The 24,062-nt window shown below is 46.7% G+C and overlaps 1 protein-coding gene across 3 annotated transcripts; it reads right to left on the reverse strand.

Annotated features, from left to right (window-relative positions):
• Positions 1-7,829: 7,829 nt before the first annotated feature.
• On the reverse strand, positions 7,830-24,062 carry ORAI2 (ORAI calcium release-activated calcium modulator 2). Of its 3 annotated transcripts, XM_075904414.2 has the most exons (4): positions 23,914-24,062; positions 21,579-21,685; positions 17,756-17,996; positions 7,830-9,370 (listed from the first exon to the last, which is right to left on the reverse strand). In XM_075904414.2, the coding sequence occupies exons 2-4, from the start codon at positions 21,587-21,589 to the stop codon at positions 8,825-8,827; spliced, it is 798 nt and encodes a 265-aa protein (XP_075760529.1). In that variant the 5' UTR covers positions 21,590-21,685; positions 23,914-24,062; the 3' UTR covers positions 7,830-8,824. The 3 variants fall into 3 exon arrangements, with proteins under 3 accessions (XP_075760529.1, XP_075760532.1, XP_075760533.1); XM_075904417.2 differs by lacking the exon at positions 21,579-21,685 and having other exon boundaries at positions 23,914-24,040; XM_075904418.2 differs by lacking the exons at positions 17,756-17,996; positions 21,579-21,685 and having other exon boundaries at positions 23,914-24,010.

Below are 24,062 nucleotides of genomic sequence, written 5' to 3' on the forward strand. Positions count from 1 at the left end.
AGCACCTGAAAGATTGGTGCTTACATACAAGTTCACTGAGCGTACAGATGTGCTGTCATTAACTTTTTACCTTAATTTCTTATGTAGTGTTAATTTGGCTTTGAAGACCATACCTATTTCAGTATCAGAGGAGAGAGAATTCTCACCTTTTGGCTGGAAACAGTTTTCATACAATTTACACTTCAATTGCATCGAAAGTCAGAGGCATTCTAAAATCACGGGCTTCTTGATTTTCTGCACCTGCACTTTTCTCTGCTGCAAAATCCTCCACCTACACTTTTACCCTCCCAGCACCAGCTGATCTGTTTGGTCAGGGCCCTCCTCAACCCTGGAAAATGTAAGTGATGTTGAAATGGGAGGGAGTTTTAACAAATGCTCAGTGAGCAGACTCAGATGACATTTTTTCCCCTCAGTCAGGTTTTCAGTGTCTCTTCTTTTTACTCCTCAAAACAAAAGCATGCATCCTCAAGGAGGATTTATGTCCAAGCTAAATTTCAGACTTCAGCCATTTTTTTTAAGCGAAGTTTAAAAATAGTTTGTTCAGAAACCCCACTAGTGCACAGGGTCACTTTTTAAAAATTAAAACCACAATTTTTCTTTTTATCCTGCTTTCAGTAAGACACCAATAAGTAGATTTTGTGAATCTTTCCAAAAAGTCCCCATCCAAGAGAGCCAAAGAACATCTGCCTAGCAATTCTAACTTGCCAGGTACTTGAAAATATAAAGTTGAGGAAATGAACACAAAGTCCACTGTTCCTTCAAGAGCTTTTCCCTATTCTGATCCCCAAATCTTTGGTCTGGACTACTGTTCTGTCACACACAAGCCAGCTCTGGGTTTAGACTAATTAGTTCTTATTATCTACAGTAAACTTCATTTCCCTAAGTGAGATCCAGATTCTTGAATGTTGCTTGCATTAGTTTCCCCTCCTGTCTGGAGACAGCAGCATATTTAAATGTGCATATTCTCACGTCCAACTCATAACATTCAAGTGAAAGATCTCAAGCTATAACCCAGATGAATAATACCTTACAAGGAGCTTTCTATCCAGCAAGCAAGATTCCATTTATAAGCAGCTGTTTCATGGTTTTGGCCAACTTTCTATCAGATACATTATTTACGTCTTGTCACAGCATGGTGTGAACTGGGCCTTTGAGAAGATCTGAAGCCCCAGCTCCCTCCTGCCCACACCTGGTTTCCTTCCAGATCAGGTGACTGCAGGTTATAGCAAGGTCTGTCTGGAAGAAGCAAGGTTTAAGTGAGTACGCTGAACCACTTTGCAGCATGTGATCCAGCTCTCCTGTGCCATCTCCAAAAGCACCCAGGGATGAATGGAAAATGTCCTGCCATGGCTCAGATCTTTCCTCTGAGAATGATCCCAAGGGACTGTCAGGAACAACTGCCTCTAGGCCCCTCACACCAGGGTCCTACAAGGCTTCGTTCTTTTCTCATTCCTTTTAATGTGTGAAGCTTTTGGGAAAGCTAGTGCAATAGCATGGGCTGAAGTGCCAGCTGTATGTACATCTCCCGTCCATCAACTGAAGACCACAGTCTCCAAGCCTTCTGAGACACCAGCATCAGGAAAGAGAGGCGCTGTCTGAATCAGAATCAGGCTGAAGGAATCCTAGCAGGAAGAGGAAAAAGTGGAGAATTCCTCGAGGCATTACAATCCCATCTATCAAACTGTCAGACATCTAGGCTGGATTATTATAATCAGGGCCCGCCGAACCGCGGCGAGCCCTGCTCGCCAGCCGTGCTGTCCGGTGATCTGCGCATGCGCAGATCATTCTGTGCATACGCAGATTGCTGGAACCCGGCTCTTCCGGGTTACAATCTACTCGCCACGGGCGAGTAGATTGTATAATTTGTCAAGCCCTGATCATAATTCTCTGTACCTAATAAAGAAGACCTATTCCAAGAAACTGCATAGTTCAGGATGTAGTAGCCAAGTCCTCTGTAACACAGGCCACAGTAATTCATTTCTCAGATACAAATCTGAGGAACTGTCTCAGTCTGAGGTATCATTAGAGATGATTTTGAAACAAAATGATGAACTAAGCAGTAGCAAGTCACCAAGACCACATGGTATTTACCCAAGAGTTCTGAGAGAATTCAAATGTGAAATTACAGAACTACTGTGGTATATAACCTATCATTTAAATCAGCTTCTGTACCAGATGACTGGAGGATAGCTAATGTGATACCAATTTTTCAAAAAAAAAAAGGCTCCAGAGGTGATTGCAGCAGTTACAAGCCTCTGACAAACTAGCTGAAGCCATAGTGAAGAACAGAATCATCAAACACATAGATTAAACAATTTGTTGGGGATGTGTCAACATCATTTTTGTAAAGGGATATCATGACTCACAAATCTACTAGAATTCTTTGAAAGCCAACAAGCATGTCCACAAGGGCGAGCCAGTGGATATAATGTACTTAGATATTCAAAATACCTCTGACAATGCAAGTGGAGCGGCAGCAGAGTAGGAAGAGGCGAGGCAAAGGTGGGGCTAGGGCAGAGGGGGGTTGCCTCTGATCCTGCACTCCCCTAGGGATAATCCTGGAGAGAGACAATAAGAAAATATCATATTGCCTCTATATAAATCCATGGTATGCCCACACCTTTAATACCGCAAGCAGATGTGGTTGTCCCATCTCAAAAAAGATACCGTATATTCCGGCGTACAAGACGACCTCTGAAGTTAAAAAACATCCCCCAAAAATCGGGGGTCGTCTTGTACGCCGGATGCCCCGCCGCCGGAGCCCCTCCGCGGCTTTGAAAGCCTCGGGGGAAGCCGGCGGCTGGGCATCCCAGGCGCGCATGGGCTGCCCCCCCTCCGGAGCCCCTCCGCGCCGCGGAGGGGCTCCGGAGGGGGGGCAGCCCATGCGCGCCTGGAATGCCCCGCTGCCGGCTTCCCCCGAGGCTTTCAAAGCCGCGGAGGGGCTCCGGCGGGCGGGCAGCCCATGCGCGCCTGGGATGCCCCCCCGCCGGCTTCCCCCGAGGCTTTCAAAGCCGCGGAGGGGCTCCGGCGGGGGGGAGCCCAGGCGCTCCTGGCGGCTTTGCTCCCGGTGCCTCTGGTCTGCTGGGGACCATCTCCAGCAGACCAGGGACACCGGGAGCAAAGGAGGCGGAAGGGCGCTGGGGTATAAGATGAAACCCTATCTTTTAATTAAAAAGATAGGGGGTCGTCTTATACGCCCAGTCGCCCTATACGCCGGAAAATACGGTATATTGGAATTGGGCAAAAAAAATTATTAGGGATTGGAACTGTTCATCTTAGAAAAGAAATGACAAGGGGGATATGATAGATGTATATAAAATAATTATTAGTGTGGAGAAAGTGAAATTGGAAGTGTTATTTACTCTTTCTCCTAACACAAGAACTAGGGGTCAGTAAATGAAATTAATAGGCAGCAGGTTTAAAACCAAAAAAAGGAAGTACTTCTTCATATGATATACAGTCAACCTGTGGAACTCCCTGCCAAGAGGATGTTGTGAAGGCCGCAAGTATAACAGGTTTTAAAAAAGAACTAGATATGTGCGCGCGCGCGCACACACACACGATAGTTAACAAGAAGCATCCATGGCTATTAACCAGGAGGGCAGGAATGATATTCATGTCCTCTGTTTGCTAGAAGCTGCGAATGGGCAACAGGAGGATCACTTGATCCCCTGTTCTGTTTATTTCCTTGGGAACACCTGGTGCTGGCCACTGTCGGCAGACAGGACACTGGGCTAGATGGACCTCTGGTCTGACCCAGTCTGGCTGTTCTTCTGTTTTTACCCCCCACACACTGCTTCCTGTGCTGCTTCCCAATGAAGACAGTCCAGTTCAGAGTCTGAGTCCTGATGTTCAAAGTCCTACACCGAACTGATCCCAAACCCCTAAGGTAGGAATGTAAAAAAAGTACCCGTGTAACCAATCAAAATGATATCGGTTACATGGTTAAACATGATACCTGGTGATGTAGGGATAGACGGGGTGCTGGAGGCCAGCCCTGCAGTCAGACCCATGGACTCTTTAGCAGAGTTTAACTGTTAACAGGAAACTCAGTTCAACTCTTTCATTCCTACCCCGAGACCACATTAGCTACCTCCATGACAAGGATCTCACAATCACTATGTTTCCATAGGAACAATGGCACACTGTTTATAAACTTAACACACAACTAATGGTCTGGTAGCACAGTAGACTAACAAAACATGGTATCATGAGCTTTTGTAGGCACAGCCCACTTCTTCAGAACTGTTTGTAGAGTTTGCAACTATGGAAGACAGGATCTGGACTAAGAATGTAGAATTCACTTGTGTCATGTTACTGGGTTTTATAATGAGCAGACAGATCACTGCTGTGCCCACGGTGGGGGAGGGGTTTGCCCCAAAGTCTATACAAAGGGGGCCATGTGAGGTGTCAAATGAAAGCTTATGTTCTACTGATTCTATACATGCTGCTCGTGTACTTGTATGATGTCTGTATGTGGAGTTATGAATATGGGCACTGTGAATGTTCTCTGCCTGAGACAGAGCAATGGGCCTGGACTGCCTGTTGTAAAGAAGAAATGTCCAATGAATGACTACGCTAATTAGCACGGCTCCGGGGACAAGAACTCAGGGTGGCCCAATACACACCTGAGCAATGCGTCTGGAAACCTGCAGACTAGTCAGTATCTCGTGGCTGCCGGAATGTGAAACATGCCATCATGTGACCAGCTCCAACTTGGGAGACACCAGGAATGGATATAAAATGCCATGAGGTGGGCTCCATCTTGTCTTCAATCTTGCTACTGATCTCAGGTGCAGCCTTCCTAGGAATAGAGAGCTAGGAAGGACTGCTGACCCATCCTGACATACGATGTACACCAAAGACTTCGAAGCTAGCAATTTGTAACATCTCTGCTAAGAGCCTGCATCAAGAACTTCCTGATTGATATATGTAATGTATTCTTCATAACAAATTTACTCTCAACCTTTTCTTTCTTTTGTTAATAAACCTTTAGATTTTAGATTCTAAAGGATCGGCTCAGTGTGCTTTTGGGGGCAAGATCTAAAGTATAAATTGAACAGGGATCTGTGGCTGGTTCTTTGGGACCATTCAGGGTAGGTGAGATGGGTTCAATGAGACAGGGCTCATTGAGGCATAGGGAGATCTGGCGTGTCTGAGGGGGTTTGCTCGTGAGGCTTCCTGCTGGCCGGACTGGCAAATAAAGCGCTCTGTGCAACTGGTTTGTGACCTGTTTTGGGAAAGGTCTCCAGTCTAGGGCTGTAAGTAGCCCAGGTTTTGAGCAAGTCCCCCTGAGCGGACGCCCTCAGTGGTGCCCAGACCCAGCCTGGTCTGTCAGAACTTCCAGAAGAAATCAGAACAGTCACTAACCTTAATGTATTCATAGCCAAGAATAAAACCTGTTTCTTCTCCCAGGCTTCCTCACAAAAGCCCACATTCTCAGATTCATTGTTTTCACACAGCCGGATGTTTGGTGGCATTAAAAGAGAGAGAGGAGAACACAGGCATCTTTCTATATAATCAGAGGTGCCCTGAATTTCACCACACTGCCGAACATGCTTTTCTGTATCAACTTCGATATCTGTAGCTGTGACTGACATTGCGTGCAAAATCTTTCAGCAACACAGCAGGAAGTCTGTATGTGAGAGTGGCGAGGATGAAGACACATTAGAGGAAGATGAAGAGAAGAGGAACGACTACTCTTGGGGCAGGAGCTGGAAAGGAGCCATAGCAAGAAGCTGATGAGAGGTGTGGTGTGCCTGGATGTCATAGACTCCTTCAGCCAAGCAGTAAAGGGACTACTGATGCAAGGGGACGGATTAAAGCCGCCCCCTCCCCCGCAACCTCCCTCCCACACAGGGCATAGTTGTGGCCTAAAAAGAGGGAAAAGGGCACAATCATACTTGTTGTTTGGACTTTATTTGCCATGGCAGAGGACAATCTGATTTGGCTGGAGAGCCAAATCATCTGACTGTCCTGCAGGTGACAGTCCTTAGTAGACAAACTTAGGCACGCTATTTCCTTTAGGGTTATGAAAAATGTCATGGCACTGCATTTGAAACTCTAATTTTCATCACTGTGATCTGGATTTGGTTTTGACACGTCAATGCTAATTTTTACTGTGGTGAGATGAGAAAAGAGGTAAAGTGGGACAGAATTCAACCCTAATGTCCTAGCCAGACTCCCAATCAGATAATTATCCTCAACTCGCCTGAACCATCCCAGCAATTTCAACTGCAATCAGTATTAAAGTTCGGTCCCAAAACTTGCATAGTGTACCTGTGCAATGTCAAATAGTGGTACCAGCTCAATAATGGATGAAGAAATTACTGTGTGACATTCAAAACATTTGGGATCCTTAAGATAGAGGTGCTACATATAAGGAAGTGCATTAGCATTTGGCATGGAAGATCACTGAAATTACATTCAGGAGGTCTAGCAGGAATTTTAAAACCACCTCCTTCAAGAAAACAGATTCTTATATTGTATACTACAAGACTTGCCCGGCATTGCCCAGGCTCTTCAGGGCAGGGGTGCTGGCAGCGTGAGAGATGCAAGAGTCAGCACAGGGCCTTGGGGACATGGGGGGCTCATGGCAGGAGGCCAGAGTTGTGGGGGCAGGAGTCACAGCTGGGGAGTGTGGAGGGCCTCATGACAGAGGGTAGGGGGTACAGGAGTCAGAGCAGATAGCCATTCCAGAGTGGGTGGCCAGCAGCTACTTCCCCTGTGGTGATTCCTGTCCTTGTACTTGCTGCCCGCTGTGGTCATGCATGTGTATAACTGTCCCTGCCATCACACCCCTTCTTTCCATTTGACATGAAACAATTCCACGCGTATCCCATTATCCTGCCACAACTAAACCCTGACCTTGCTTTCAGTTATGATAAGAGGAAGCTGCCTACCAAATTTGGTGGTTCTAGCTGTTTCTGTTTAAGAGGAGTTCTTGAACAAAAAGTCTCACAGACAGACGAACACTTCTAAAATATATAGTAAGAAGATTTGGAAAGTAGTAGGTATTCCTGTGTAAACATAGCCCCTGTTAATGAGAGTACAAATAACTGTTGAAAAAACTGACAAGTGCTAAATGTTTCCTCAGGAATTACTGAACTTAAAAAGAAAAAAAAAAAAGGATTGGAACTGGCTTCCCATGAAACTTGTCAGAGAGATATTTAAAGCTATAGTCTCATCTTGCTGTACATAGTATTTCTCACACACTCCAAGCTGGGAATCCGATGATTAGTACACTGATGTTAGATTTACTAAATACCACTGGCTAGAGGGAGGGGATTAAATAGGGCCTTACAAACTTCTTCAATTATTTTAGAAATATTCAAGAACTGGCAGAAATTGTAAAATCATCTCAGAACATCAAGGAATAGAGAGTCTGAAATTAGCATTGGCAGCATTCTGCACAGTACTGAGCATGATGCGATAGGATAGGACAATTTTGTTTACATATTTGGACATATTTCTGTAGCTGAAATAAGTAGAAAGAACTATATTTTGCCTGCCCATTAATTACTTGTAATTAGATGTGACTTTATTTACATTGTCACCCAGAAAGATGCTGCAATACTTTACAAATTTCACTCATTAAGCACAAACAAGAATCACTTCTTCCCCTGATGAAATAAAGCCAACAAATGAAACGTGAGAGTACTTTAAGTGCACAGACTGTTCCCTTTTGAATGGCAAAGACTGGATGCAGCTCACTCCAAATTCAACACCATGTGCTGAAGTTTGAGAAAATGCAAGATGCTTTCTTCCTTACGGGGTAAGAAAGCTGACCTCTCTCAAACACAACTCAAACAAAGAACAAGGGAAAATCATGGACCTGGACTCCGAGCCCTCTGTGGCAAACCAGGCCAGCAAAACACACAAATCATTCTGGTACATATGAAGCAAATGAAAAAAAGACAGTGACTGATTTCAGCAGTATGTTATGTGCTATCTTTCGTCACCCTTTAAATCTGCTTTTTCTAGTCCTTCGAAATTCTATACCAGGTCTTTTAAAATTCCAAGTTAGTTTCCTGCGTTAACAGTGCCTTTGTTGTTAAAATGAAAATACCAATAAGACTTCCCTGGACACACAAACTTTAATTATCAGTAACATTAGAAGATGTAAAAGAATGAACATTACCGAAGCTGGCAAAACAGATACCCAGCCTCCTGCCAATCCGAAATTCTCTCTCCCCTATTGTAAAGGAGAGGTAGGTAATAGCAAAAGAGGATAGCAAAAGGAGGACATATGTATTAAGAATGCAGGTTTCAAACCCTTTGCATCATTCTGTAACGCCCATTTTATAACAAAGGTGACAAACACACATGTTGTGCAATACTTTCAGAACACCCTCTTATTTAGAGAGAACACTATTTATCACCTTAACCTAGAAACAGTCATTGTCAGTTTGCTGATGCATAGTCAGCAAGGGAGCTCTGACACTTAAAAATAACCCAAACACAGGTCCTACAATCAGTGGTTTTTTTAAAGCATCAAGTAATTTGATTCTTGGCAAAAGAATGTTGCACTGTTAAAATATCACAATTTGGAAACAACCATCCAGAACACAATGTTAAAGTAGGTAAAGTTTTGGGCTTTTAACTGTATGGCAGTATCAACTTAAGAACACACTTGTGTAGGACCAGAAATAGGCCAGAGACCCATTGTCTGGAAAAGCACTAGAACCCACTACCCTATAAATCAGGCAATTAGCATTTTATACTGTTAGACCCTCAAAAAATCCATCATTGGTTTGGGTTGCTCCTGTTAGCAAAATGTTTATTTTGCTCTTTGCCTCAGCAAAATTATTTGCTTTGAAACAGATCACACTACCTGCAACCCTCTGTCATGTCCATCTAACTGCACTTTCAGTTTGTGAAGCTCTTCAATCTCCCGGTTATGTCGCTCTGTTTTGTGCCGCACCAGAGAACGGTAGAAGTGAATAGTGAAGACAACAAAAATCAGACCCACTGGGACCATGATGATGGTAGAGACCAGAGCTGCTTGCCAGCCAGCATGGCTGCTGGACGTTTGGGTTTTGGTAGTCTCATTTTTCATACTGGAGTCCACGGGCAGAAATTTTATCCAGCACAGAAGCACCACTTCAGCGAGGAAAAGGAGGATTCCTAAGACTGTGGAGAAACCCCAGGCCAGCTCTATGTAGACGTGCATGCGTTCATGTGGGGATTCGCTGATGGAGTTCAGGTTGTGTATATTACTCACCGCTTCCACATTAGGAAGTATACAGGTGCTGATGAGAAGGGCGAAGAGATGAACTGCTACCAGCACTGTTGTGCAAGCACTGAATGCAATCAGCAGCATTTGGGGGTATGGATACTGCATCTCTAATTGCACCTCCACCATCGCAACCTGTGAGGATGGGGTTGGAGGAGAGAAAAAAAATGATCAGTTTCTCGAATTCCCATATTTCACTTTTCAAGTCTCCAGTTCTGGAAAGCATTCTTATTCAGAGAGAGTGCTTCAGTGCTTTCCTGAACTGGGACCGTAGTGGATAATTCCTGTTTTCTAAAGATGCAGGCACAGTCCATATCTTTCCCCTTCTCAAGACTTACACACAAAGTTACATCCAAGCCCATAGGAAATTGTTTCAATTGCTCCGTCTCTCTCTCCTCTTCCTACTGCCTCCCCGTCTCTCTCTCTCAGCTCTCCTCCGCCTCCTGCCTCTCTCTTTCACTTCTCCCTCTCCTGCCTCGCACTCGGGGGACCGCAGAGCCCAAATGGCCGTTTGGGCTAGGCACTCCCCGTCCTGCATGGGGGGTGCGGAGCCTAAAGGGTCGCTTGCGCCGCTTGCTCCCATGAGGCAGCCTGGCTGAGCAGCGCAGGAGTCAGCTGAGCGCCACGGCGGGAGGCGAAGCGGTGATGCTCACAGCCAGGGGGCAGGGCCTGGAGCCACTATCATGCCGCACTTAACCGCCCCGCCCCCATTCACCTCCCAGCTGACTTCTGCGCCGCTCAGCCGTGCCACCGCGGGGGAGCAAGTGGCACAAGCAGCTGTTTGGGCCCCGCACACCCCATGCAGCACGGGCCACACAGAGGACACAGCCAGCATTTCAGCAACAGCGCCACCCAGAAGGAACAGCCAGCATTTCAGCAACAGCGCCACCCAGAGGGAACAGCCAGCATTTCAGCAACAGCGCCCCCCAGAGGGAACAGCCAGCATTTCGGCAACAGCGCCACCCAGAAGGAACAGCCAGCATTTCGGCGTTACAGACTCTCAGACACTGGGCTACTATATATATGACTAGCCAGGATTTTCAGTTCTCTCCTCCATGTCAGTCTTCTCTCCTGAGCCTCCGATCTCTCGCTCCGTGTGTCTGTCTCTGTCTCCTCCTCCCTCCCCCTCTCTGCTCTCCTCCACCTCCTGCCTCTCTCTCTGTCTCTCCCTTTCTCTTCTCCTCCCACTCCTGCCTCTCATCCAGGGGACCGCGCAGCCCAAATGGAGCAAGCTGCTGTTTGGGCTCCCCCGCAGTGGCCCGGCTGAGCGGCGCAGAAGGGCAGGAGGCGAAGAGGGGCGGGGCGGTGACATATACGTCCAGGCCCCGCCACCTGGCCATGTACGTCTCCATCCCGCTCGCCTTCCCCTCCTGCTGTGGCACTTGACTGACTTCTGTGCCGCTCAGCCAGGCCGCCGCGGGGGAGCAAGCGGCACAAGTGGCCGTTTGGGCCCTGCACTCCCCATGCAGCATGGGCCGCCCAGAGGGAACAGCCAGCATTTCAGCGTTACAGAGTCTCAGACACTGGGCTACTATATATATGATGTGTCAACAAGCCAAGGAGGCTGATTGCAAAAGCAGCTGTTATCTCAGCCATGAAAATGATCAAGGGGATTTCTGAAGATGAATTTAGTGCTTCTGAGAAGTGCTAGACTGAGAGCACCGGAACTGGAGGCCCTCTTTTTGAACTGTTCACAGGATAGAAGCAACAACAATACAGACCTTCCTCACCCGACCAGACAGCATGTCATAGAGGAGCTCTATCTTCCTAATCGATTCTGGTTTTGGCCTCTCTGCTAAGACTGACAATAAGAGCGCCAGTTAGCCATGGTGGTTGGTGTGATGTGGATGCTTGCCCAGACCAGCAGCTTGTTTCACATAGATCATTAAATAGCCATCTGCAGGTAACAATTTTCAGACATTACTGATTGAGAGATCAACCTACAGGCCAAAATAAGGATCTACAGCTCAAATATAAAATCAGTACTTCTATATGGCTCAGAATCATGGCAAACAACAAGGACAAACATCAAAAGATTGCAAACTTTTATTAATAAATGCTTGTGTAAGATCATTGGCCTGAAGTGGTCTGACAAGGTTACAAACATTAGCTTATGGGAAAGAGCAGGGCAATGCCTAGTTGAGCAAGAGATTTTGAGAAGAAGATGGTGATGGATTGGCCATACACTGAGGAAGCCACCAACTAGCATTACCAGACAAGCCCTATCCTGGAACCCACAGGGAAAAAGGGGACGAGGAAGGCCAAAGAATTGTTGGAGAAGAGACCTGGATGTGAATGTGAGGAAAACGGGCAAAACCTGGAGAGAATTAGAAAAGGTGGCACAAGACAGAGAGGCTTGGAAAGAAATTGTTGATGGCCTATGCTCCCATAGGAGCTAAGGGCAAAGAAGACTGATTGACGTGGAATTGGAAGCAGTAAGAGTGGTGAAAAGATCTAAATCCTACTCCCGTACTACATTACTTAGGATTTATTTTATTCACATATTAAATGTATAAAAGACTTAGGAATACATTTTCCTTCCATCAGTATCCAGATTGTTGCCTCTCTTAGGACAAGGTACACAGCCTAATGAATTACTGCAGCAGAAGTAAATTGACTACAAATAATACCATGGTCGTTAACGGGACTGACAAATTTTATCAGCCAGAGAAAAATTAGCAGCCAACTTGTACATATTAAAGGAATTCCTATATTTTGAAAGTGATAGAGATGTAGCCGTGTTAGTCTGGTGTAGCTGAAACAAAATACAGGACTATGTAGCACTTTAAAGACTAATAAACCATCTTGTTAGTCTTTAAAGTGCTACATAGTCCTGTATTTTGTTTCAGCTATATTTTGAAAGTTAGGTTTATGATGAAACTACATTGCAAGTAACACCAATGACCAGAGATCCCACTTTTTCGAACGTAAATGGCAGACCAAAATGAAGGTCTATTTTCTTCCCAGTTTTTTAAATTATACCCGAACAACCAATGCTCCTTAGAGCCAGCTCTAAACTTCTCACAACAGTTGGACTGGAAAACTCCAACAGGAGCAAGAATCCTTCTGAGACAGATCCAATAGCATGAAGTGAAGTGGATAATTTTAGCAGAGACATCTAAACACCTTGTGAATATGCCATAAATAGAAGTCAGATGGTTTATACTGTATGTTTGTGGAGAACTTTCAATTACTATTTGTGTTCACTGAGTTGAGATGTAATGACTTATCTTTAAAGTAACCACTATGGTTTCTGATCCTACAAATGTATCTATGTGAGGAGCTTAGGAGCAGCTCCATGGACTTCAATGACACTCCACAGGAGTACAGAAGGTCTGTTTGCCAGGATTAGGTTGCAACAAGTACTACAGCTAAGATAATGACACTGTTTGAACAACAAAATTATCTTTCTGAAGGCATGCAACAAGTATGCTAAATACTAGTAAAAGGAAGCAGATTTTACCTCTAGAGTCTAAAGGTGATGATAGTCAAATTAAGGCTGTTAAGGACTAGTCAACTAGTTGACAATCCAAGAGGCTAATGCTTAACGGATAGTCGAGAAGACTAGTCGCTCCCCCTCTCCCCACATTGCTGCCTCCAGATAGAGGCAGCAAAGGTGGGGGAAGAGGGAGTACTTCAAAGTGGCAGCGCCACATGGAACCCGGTAAAGGCTCCATGCAGCGCTGTCACTCTGAAATACCATGGCGGCATTTCAAAGGGGCAGTGCCACACATCTGATCCTGGGCTCTGTGCGGTGCTGCACCTTTGAAACGCCACCATGTTGTTACAAAGCAGCAGAGCCACATGGAGCGGATCCCGGATTCTGTGGAAATGCCGCACAGAACCCAGGATCAGCTGGCGAGTTCTCTGAGTCCCCTGCTGTCTCCAGGCTCCATGCAGGCGCTTCCGCTTTGAAATGCACAAGAGCCCCCGCTGGGGCTCTTATACATTTCAAAGGAGGAACCCAAAATTTCCTCGACTACTTGACTAATAAATGTACCGATATTTAATATCTTTAAGTCAAATCCTAATAAGGAAAAGAGAAAGGAGCATAATTTTTGGCAATTCAAATGCAAAAGTACATCCAGGCAAAGTAAAATGTATTTGAAAGTAAAAATATAGCAAGCCATGAAAGAACGTGAAGGTCAACTATCTAAAGACACAAAAACTAACAGCAAAAAATATGTTTTAGTACATTGGAAGGAAGAAGCCTGCCAAGCAATCAATGAAACACTGAATGAATGAGGTGCTATAGGAAGGAAGACGTGGCCATTACAAAGAAGCTAAATTAATTTTTTTTTTGCATCAGTCTTCATTACAGAGTTGTGTGGGAGATCCCCATATGAGTGAGTCTTTCAAAGTGACACATCTGTGATGTTGTCCCAGGGTGAGGTATAAACAAAGGAGGTTTTGGAGCAAATTGATAAATTAAACCGTTATTAGTCAGCAGGACCAGATGCTAAAAACCTAAGCGTACATCTCAAAAAATGTATTAGGAAAATTATTAGGGGTATGGAACAAGGAGAGATTGAAAAGGTTGAGACTGTTCAGTTTAGAAAAGAGATAACTAAGGAGGGCATCTATAAAATCATGAATAGTAGAGAGAAAGCAAACAGAAAATCAGGGGTGCTGGACTAATTTTGTAGCAGAGGTGCTGAAAGCGGAAACCACATATTTGGTCATTATTACTACTTCAAAACAAGGGGTACACTCCAGCACCCCAGTAGAGAAGTATTAATTATCCATTCATATAAAAGAACTAGGTGTCATCCAATCAAATTAATAGGCAGCAGGTTTAAAACAAATAAAAGAAAGTCTTTCACAAAATGCACAAGTTCAACCTGTGGAACTCATTGCAAGTGAACATTATGAAATCCCAAAATATAACAGTTCAAAAAAAGGAATGAGATAAGTTCATGGAAGACAAGTCTTAGACACTTTGCCTCCATATTTTTCATGGAAATAGATTTTTGAATATGAACATGTGTAACTCAAATATGGTCAAAATAGGCCAAGTAACCTATTGCTCAAGAGCCTGTGATCCCCTGAACATGTACATTCTGTTTATGTGCATGTATCATTCTTGTATGTGAAGTTAGAAATGTGAAACCTGCTTATTAATTTAGTGTAAACTTGCTTATTAATTTAGAATTTTTAGTGAGAGTCATTAGTGGTACTAAGGGGCTTAGTGGCCTGGTGCTCAAGACAATGATCTGTGAAAGATTTTTTTTCTCCTACAAGCCTAAGCTATAGTTGGTTCTATAAAAACATGCGACCACGCCACCTGGTATTGGAATCCCACTTGAATCTGGTATTTTTCCATGGGTTTGTGGAAGAGTTAAACAAAGGGTTCCCACCATGGGGAAATTTATTTACGGAATGGGAAACAATCAATACCATCTTTAGCTGGCTTTTGAATACTGCCTCCCCACCAAAAGAGAATACTCCAAAAAAAAATGTTAGACCCAGGCCAGAAAAAAGATCAACTCTGACTTGAAGGAATTTATCTGAAGCAAACAGAGGGGTAAGAAATATATTTGTAACATTATCTCAGTGTATTAGGCTTAATTGGTGTGTTTTGTTTAATTTTGGTTTAATAACTTATTTTGATTTGTCTGTTTTCACTTACAGTCACATAAATCCTAATTTTTATACTTAATAACACTTTTATTTATTATAAAGTCTAGTGTAAATAATTGTTATCTGGGATGGGTGGAGCCAGAGCTATGCATCAATCTCTTTTATTGATACAGAAAGCAAACAACTTTATGAGTTTTTCTGTGTAAAACTTTTTTACAGTATACAACCGATTTATTCTGGGTTTTGGTCCCTTTTGAGGGTTGTACTCTTGGGTGCTGGCAAGTCCCTATAACTGAGCCCACCCACAGCTAAGATGGTTCAGCACATGTGTTGCTCTGCAGGGGGGCAGTTACCCCAACTCTGTGCCTTTGCTGAGAGAGAAGAGTACTTCTGGCTCAGCGGGACAGGGTGGTGGAGCACCCCAGAGGGCAGATCTTAGAGGTATAACCAGTACCATCTGGTGACAGTCTCAAGCAGATCTCTAAAAAATAAGAAGGAGTCCTGTTGCAACTTAAAGACTAACAGATTTATTTGGGCATAAGCTTTCCAGTGCAAAACCCCACTTTGTCAGATGCATTGAGTGGAAGGCAGGCATAAATATGCTAGAACATGAAAAGAGGGGAGTTACCTTATCAAGTGGAGGACCAGTGCTAAGGAGGTCAATTCGGTCAGGGTGGATGTGGTCCACTCCCAACAGCTGATGCGGAGGCATGATTACCAAGAAAGGGAAAATTGCTTTTGTAGAGAGTCAGCCATTCCCAGTCCCTACTCAAATCTAGATTAATAGTGTCAAGTTTGCAAATGAGTCAGAGGCAGCAGTGCAGAGTGACAGGTGAAACTGATCAACGTGGGGAGCCAGTTTAAAAACTGACACAGAGGCAGTAGTGCAGGGCAGCAGCAACCCCTGTCTGCAGGGGGCCTGAGCTCCCTGTGGACAGAGGCTGCTCTGGTAGAGAGGCAGGTAGAGCCATCACGCATGGAGAGCCAGCTTAAAAGCCGGCTTCCCGCTTGTACTGGCTCCCACCTGCCTCTCATTCCCTGCACTGCTGCCTCTCTTTCAAGGCGGAGGGGGAGGCTGCAGGCGGCTCTGTGGGAACAAGTGCTCATGGGAAGCGTCAGGTATGGGACTGTTTTCCATAGCATGGAAAGGGAAGGGTACAGAGAGGTGGGGCATGATAAAGAGAGTGGCCACTGGGGGCAGCTACACCAACAAGCATGTGGTCAGCAGGTCTGCGGTTCTGCCATCTTGCTTGTCACCAGACCAGATAAGTACTCCTCAGATTAGGGTTGTTAAATATCGGTTAATTGAACAGTTGAGTAACCTCATGAATTCTTACCAATTAGTCAACTATTCTATAGTCCCTGGGGGCAGGGATGGCAGCCAGTGCGCCTTATTCTCAAGGAGCCTCCTGCCACTCCGTGCGGCTGCTTCTGAATCAGAGGCAGCAGCACGTGGTGCCAGGCGGGAGCTGGTCTGTGAGGGAGCCAGTTTAAAAATCAGCTCCCCTCACGGACCAGCTGCCTGTCACCCTGTGCTTTTGCCTCTGATAAAGAGGCAGCAGCACGGGGTGGCAGCAGCCCTTGTCTAGAGGGCGGTCTGAGCCCCCAGACCTGGCGCAAGCCGAAACTGCACTAGGCTATCTGCCTGCCCAACTCCTAATACACTTTAAATGCAGAGTCACAGCTGGGATAGGTCCCAGACCTGTTGCAAGCCAGGAATGAGCCAGGCTGCTGGCCAGCCTGCTAAAAAAATTTACTGGGGGGGGCGGAGAAATGCGTGTAGTTTATAGCATTAACCTATAAGCTTTTGCTTATTGGTTAATCGACAACACTTTACATCCCTACCTCAGAACCAAACCTTCTCCTGCCCCCATACCTTAGACAAAGTGCTGGAGGAGGAAGGTAGGCCCATGCCAGCCAGAGTGGCTGTGGGGGAGACACAAAACCCCTAGTGGCCAGGAGGGAAGATTGGGAGGGGAGAGACAGAAGGCCCCTGGCAGCTGGGAGGTAGAGAAAGACCAGTTGGATGGGACTCCCCGTCCTGAACCCCACCTCACCCCCTAACGCTCACTCTCACACCCCCCACACCTGTAGGACCTGCCCTGATTCCTGCACACCCCCCCACACCACCAGCCAGCCCCCTGCCCTGAAGGACCCAGGCAATGTCAGGTAAGTCTTCAAGTATAATTATACAGACATAATACCCACAAAGAAAAAAATATTGACAGGGAAGGGGTGAACTGCAAAAAGGAAATATAACCCCTACTTCTTCACCTCACATCCAGAAAAATCCCTGCTATAATGTAAAAAAACCCCTATAAGCAAACCAACATTTTTCCATGGATCCCGTTTTTCTCTTTTCATTCCTGAAATCCCTTCATGTTTCTCTCTCTCACCTCATGCAACACACCTCCTTAAATGGACAAAAGCAAAGGCCAAGCCCTCAGGAACTAAAAAAGCCCTGATACCAGGTCTGCACTTTACTAAGCAGTGTTACTTCCTCTGCTTCCTCACCACAACACACATCTGCTGCGCATGCATGGGGAGAGGAGTTTCAATTCCAGCCACCAGTGAGGGAGATCCAGAGAGCACGACAAGGGAGGTTTATCACTTTTATGTGGTTGTTTTGTTTATGTCAAAGACTCTTGCTGGCTGCCAGTTAGCGAGAGGCTAGCCTATACTTTGGGTCGTGGGTTTGGGGGCTCCACGGGACTATTTTTAGGCAGCTGATACCACAGCATTGCAACAAATGCCTTAAGAGAGCTGACCTCGGTGTTAAAACTTTTAACAGCAGCCAAACAAAACTGCAGATGCAGAAATTCCTCACCACCTAATAAGGAAAGTATGGGATGTCCTGCTCCATGTATAGAAAACAACCCCTATTTACAGGAGGTTTTACCGAACGCAACATTTCACAATCTAACAACTATAAAAACATACCATGGCAAATCCAGAAAGCAAAGCAGATGTTCTGCTGGAAGCTTTGAGCTTGGCTCGGCTCAGATACAGTTTTCTCCATGCAAGGGCCTGAACTGAGTGATGATTAGAAGTGACCAATTCCAGATAGCTGCGCCGGACCCAGTCCCGATAATCCATGCCCTTTGTGCCAGGTTCAGAGCCGCAAGCAGGAGTGGCAGGATCCGCCGGGACATTTAACTCAGAACTCATGATGAAAGCAATGCTAGAGAAATAAAATATTTACATGTTCAGGACAGCAATAACTGAAAGGACAAGTATGAATTATGCACAGGAGATGCAATCCCAGAGACTGTTTTATTAGCCTGACTTGGATAAGATGTACGGATAGGAATCCAGTAAAAAGCTTAATTTAAAAAATTCCCCTTGGCAGGTAGATGTAAACTGGATTGCATCACATACAGACTCTAATCTACTTCCTGCTCATCTGTAACTGCTGTGATTGCCTATAGGAGTTCCACAGGGAAAGACTACATAAGTAAACTACTTTCAGAATGAGTTTGGGATGGGCCGGTGACAGCTCAACTTCATATCTCTGGGTCACTGCCAGTGTGCATTTCAACTTTAAACCAATGCTTAATTCTGCCCCACCACCCTTCTTTGCTTGTTTTAAGTTGCCCTTATTTTTTTCAGACTAACATCTTGCTTGTTCTTCTACAGGTTGGACCCTTCTGATCCAGCGCCCTCGGGACCTGACCTGTCCCGAACGAGGGAATTTGCCAGACCAGGGGTAGTTTCCCCTCTGTGCCCTAGCTGGTTCTCCTGCCTTTGGCCCCTCATTACCTCAACTGGGCTGCATGCTGAGTTGCTGGCCCTGCTGCTGTCAGATCTTGGACAAATTGCCTGCCGGGCTGCTGCGGGCTCCGGCTCCATGCTGCCACAGGTCCAAGCCTGGCTCCACCCTGCCGCAGGCTACCCCTAACCCCTCTGCTGTGTGCTGCCAAAGCTCTGCTGCCAATGGCTGCCAGGGGCTCTGGCTCCGATGCCCCAGCAGCCTGCAGGCTCTGGCTCCACTTCTGCAGGCTGCATGGGGTTCTGGCCCTGGCCCAGCACTGCTGGGGGATATCGCCGGTCCTGGTCCCAGCTAGGGATGGAATAGTGTAGTCGATTAACCAATAAGCAAAAGCTTACAGGTTAATGCTATAAACTACATACATTTCTCCCCCCTCCTTCCCCCCAGTAAATTTTTTAGCAGACTGGACAGATGTTGCTGGACCAGAGAGTGCCAGTTTTGGGATGTGCAACCTGTATTGTGTTTCCAAAGTAACACAGTTTAATTTCATGATGCATTATAGATGTGTGCCTCAAAAAGTTTCTTATTAAAGCACTACTATAATATCAGCTACTGCATTCAGTGTATCAGTTTTAATTATTTTCTAAATTAAAGCATTTTCAATTAAGTCACCATGAAAAATATGGCAATTTCCTGCAATGTCCTTGAAAAACCCTACTGAATTAAACTGAAGTGTCTGTGGAGTTCATTGTATCAAAGGCAAAGTTTATATATTAATGTGGGCTAGGATTGTATTTAACCTCTTTAGGAGAAAGATGGGCTTTGAACCTGGGAAACTGTATGAGCTTCAAAGGACTATTTTGAAAAATGGGTCAGGCAAAAGTGGACTTTTGGACAAGCAATGTCAAGTGCTTTGTCTGGGGAATATTTAGGGGGCGGCAAATGCAAATTCCCACCTCCAGTTTTGCAAAAGCCCAGCCTTTTGAAGCTACATGCTAAAAGGAGGGTGATTGCCTACTGATTACCTGTCCTGGAATCACAAGATCAAAGGCCCAAGAAAGACTAACATATTCTGAGCTAAGGCTGGTATGAACTTTTAACCACAGAAAATCCTGTGTGTGGGTTTTGAAGGACTGACTCCTACCAAAGTTCTCGTTGGAGTGTGGGATTTGTGCAGGCGCTAGTGTATAAGCTTACTAGCATGTGTGTACATTATTTTGTTGTTTTCATATGTTGTCACTGTAATGCTTTCACTGTAAGAATAAATGTGCTGGCTTATAAAGAGCTGTGTTAACATAACTGCTGGCAGTTACATTGGTCATAAGCCTCCAAAGAGAAAGTAATGTACCAGTACTGGCCTGTTTAGGAAGCCTGGTTTGCTGAGAAAAACATAGTGTAGGCAGGTAATTGTGCAGGCTGGAGAAAACTCCAATCACATGGGAAAGAGAAGAAGGACTCTACTCCAAAGAGGTAACAAATGGGAGCTGGACTCCTAGGAAACGGGGTCCATTGCTGGACCACAAAGGGAGAATACAGATGCAGTTGTGCTGAACTGTAACACCACAGTTCATTTTACACTGGTTCAGTTTCCTCCTTCCTCAGATTGCAAAGACACCAAAGGAGCTGAATAGCATAAAATGCATAGCAGTCAAACTGGCTGGCAGCCTGAAAGGGACAGCTGTGGATTTTCTAACCCACTCACCCCATTTCATGCTTATCAGCCAATATTTATGACCAATATTTGTGCTTCTTTACTTCTTCCATCAGCCTCGCTTAGGGAAGAGAAAGCTATGACTCATGAGGGGAAATCAGGTTTTACTTCTCAACTATGTAGTTTCATAAATGTTCAAACATCTTCAGATTCAAACAACTATACGAAAAGCGAGTTAAACTAATAACATTATTTCAAAGGACTCTTTACAACACTGACCATGACCCAGACATCACTTTCATTAACATTGTGAGTTAACCGTATTGTTATTTAAAAGGCACCCTCTTGAGAGTTCTGATCACACTATTACTCACGGACATATAACAGAATTTCAGTGAGCAGTGTTTGTGAACTCTGGCGCATGTTTGAAACTCATATATTAATTAGGAGGTTTTAGATAAACAACAGAGACCTTGATCCCACAATCAATTCTTATACCAACAAAATGGCCACTGACCTCAACAAGAATGGCACGCATTAGCTACTGCAGAACTGGATCACACCAGCATTTAACACTATGAATATTTATACATATCTGGAAAAAACAGGCGCATGCATAGGAACATGCATGGTGTAGTACGAATTCATCTCAGCACTACTCTGCAAGGTCAAAAGCACCTTGGCTCTAGTTTGGTATTAATTATTTTTATTCACACCCAGGCAGCATAAATGGGGACTACAAGCATAACTAATATACGGTAAATAATAAACACTAGAGTTTCAAAAAGTGATGGGGGTAAATGTCACTTAAGTGCCAACAATATGTAGAAACTGCCCTCATTCCATATTCTATTTTAAAATGGATCCTACTTGTACATGTAGTTGTGAACCAAATGAAAAACTATTTCCCTATAAGGATGGTGAAGCACTGGGATGGGTCCCTAGGGAGGTGGTGGAATCTCCATCCCTAGAGGTTTCTAAGTCTTGGCTTGACAAAACCCTGGCTGGGGTGATTTAGTTGGGGTTGGTCCTGCTTTAGGCAGGGGGTTGGATTCAATGATCTCCTGAGGTCTCCTCCCTCCCTAGGATTCTAAGAGTACGTTGCTGTGGCAAACAAGGAAACATTTCTCATTGGCAATTTCTACTATTTTGCAGCTACAATGACAGAGGGTTCTCACTCCAGATTCTTTCAGTCTTTGGCCCTCTCACACAGTGGTAATTAGAGTGCAAGATCCTCCTCCTGGTCAGCCTGCATCAGCAGTTGCAGCCCTTGGAGCATTTCTACTCAGTTCCTGAGCTGTGCAGGAAACAAGAGCACCCAATTTATTTCCATGTAGAAATAAAATGTCTACAAAAACATCCCAAGGGATGTGACAGTACAAACCAAAGCAAAGTGACACCACCTCAGAAACATCCGTGCAAAGAGGAGAAGGCGGCTCCAGGATCACAGTGGTCTGTGAAACTCTTGCAGGATATTTTCAAGAAGCAGATTCACAGGTGAATAGTCTCCCTTTTTAAAAAAAATACCATTAGTGGGAGGCATTGACTCTTGGGATGCGAGGAGCTGGATGGATATCCTAAAATAACAACACTGCAACCAGTGGATAAGAAAAGTCCAATGCCAGAAAAGCAACAAAAAATGCCGGTGGGAGCACTTTTGCTGACTGCAGTAGGAATTACTGAGCAGTTCTGAGGGCTGCAATAGGAGACCCAGAAGTAGATTCCTGTACGGATCGTGTCTTTAACAGAACAGTTTTACTGCATTATAATCATTAGCCAGGCATCTGAATAGAGTGGCAGAATTATTCTCGGAATCCTGGTTTTCTCCTTGCAATATGATAGGGACAGGATGACCAGCTGTTGCCTCTCAGAGCATGGAAGAATACCTTTTACTGGACCAACTTTATTGGCTCAATAAAAGATATTCCTTCACCTATCTTGTCTCTCATTTATCCAGGAGCCAATATGTCCAAATAACATTGCAAACACTCTGGGCCAAATTCATTCCTGGGGTAACGTCACTGACGTCAGTGATCCTGGAGTTACAACAGAGATGCATCTGTCCCCACTGCATGTCATGCCAATAAAACGTATGGAAGATGGAAAGCTTTCTGCTAGTGCCAGTATTGTTTTTGATTTGTCTCATATTTGCCCTCACAGCAGCAAACATTGCAGGGAAAGGCTTTGCCATGCCTTGGATCTCAGCTGCCTACGCTTAATTTTAAATGCACACCCACGAACGTGTGCACAACCAGGTAACAAGGAGACGGCGCCGTCTAACAGGTGTACTGATTGTTTGCTGAATTAATCATAGTACTGTCTACGAACTTGGTTTCAAGAACCTAGGCCCCCTCTCAGGTTCAAGACACTGGTGGTGTGGATCCCCCACCCATCCCCGGTCTGGCACTTCACCGCAAAGGTGACTGGTGCCTGCATGGGAAGGGGTGCAGGAAGAGCCGCCCAGAGGGAAAGGGAAGAAGCATGAGGGGCCACCCCAGTTAGCAATTAAAATTTTGGCAGGGGCACAGAGGGGCAATGCACCCCCTGAAGTGCTACCACAAATCACCTATGTTTTATGCTCAGTTTCCATTAGCTTTAGGACCCCTACATGCCATGGCTTAGCCTGGCCCCATCCCCAATTGCAGGGAAGCCCACAAATCCTGCCCCGTTACAAGGCAAAGGTGGCCAACACATGGGCACCAGGAGCCACCGACCAGCGAGTCCTCCTAGTGCCTGGATTGCCAGAGGGGGTGTCAGCGTCCCCCCTTAGCCAGGGGCACGAGCGCAGCACCCCCACCCCTCCCCGGCCCCCGCGAGACTGTGCCCCAAGCGCCGTGCAGCTGTCCACCCCCAGACAGTCCCCCAAGCATCCCCAGAGTCCCCCCCGCATCCTCCTGGGGGGCCCCTCCCCCTGTTCCAACACCCCCCCGCATCCTCCTGGGGGGCCCCTCCCCCTGCTCCAACACCCCCCCGCATCCTCCTGGGGGGCCCCTCCCCCTGCTCCAACACCCCCCCGCATCCTCCTGGGGGGCCCCTCCCCCTGCTCCAACACCCCCCCCCGCATCCTCCTGGGGGGCCCCTCCCCCTGCTCCAACACCCCCCCCCCGCATCCTCCTGGGGGGCCCCTCCCCCTGCTCCAACACCCCCCCCCGCATCCTCCTGGGGGGCCCCTCCCCCTGCTCCAACACCCCCCCGCATCCTCCTGGGGGGCCCCTCCCCCTGCTCCAACACCCCCCCGCATCCTCCTGGGGGGCCCCTCCCCCTGCTCCAACACCCCCCCCCGCATCCTCCTGGGGGGCCCCTCCCCCTGCTCCAACACCCCCCCCGCATCCTCCTGGGGGGCCCTCCCCCTGCTCCAACACCCCCCCCCCCCCGCATCCTCCTGGGGGGCCCCTCCCCCTGCTCCAACACCCCCCCCCCCGCATCCTCCTGGGGGGCCCTCCCCCTGCTCCAACACCCCCCCGCATCCTCCTGGGGGGCCCCTCCCCCTGCTCCAACACCCCCCCCCGCATCCTCCTGGGGGGCCCCTCCCCCTGCTCCAACACCCCCCCCCGCATCCTCCTGGGGGGCCCCTCCCCCTGCTCCAACACCCCCCCCCCCCGCATCCTCCTGGGGGGCCCCTCCCCCTGCTCCAACACCCCCCCCCCCCGCATCCTCCTGGGGGCCCCTCCCCCCCGGCGTTTTGCTAGGTGCCCCGAGCCCCAGGCAGGGCCCCGGACGGGCCCGTCACTCACGCACCGTGGCGGGGGCAGCGCCCTGGCGCGTCCGCTCAGCCCCGCTGACTGCGCCGGAGCCGCCGCCGCCGCTGCCAAGGCAACACTGGACCCCCTGGCACGTGACTCGGGGAGTCCTGCGTCACGTGACCTGAGCCAGCTCCAGACCGAAGG

Source organism: Pelodiscus sinensis, chromosome 21, assembly GCF_052426305.1.
Source record: "Pelodiscus sinensis isolate ZL-2025 chromosome 21, ASM5242630v1, whole genome shotgun sequence".
NCBI classification, from domain to species: Eukaryota; Metazoa; Chordata; order Testudines; family Trionychidae; genus Pelodiscus; species Pelodiscus sinensis.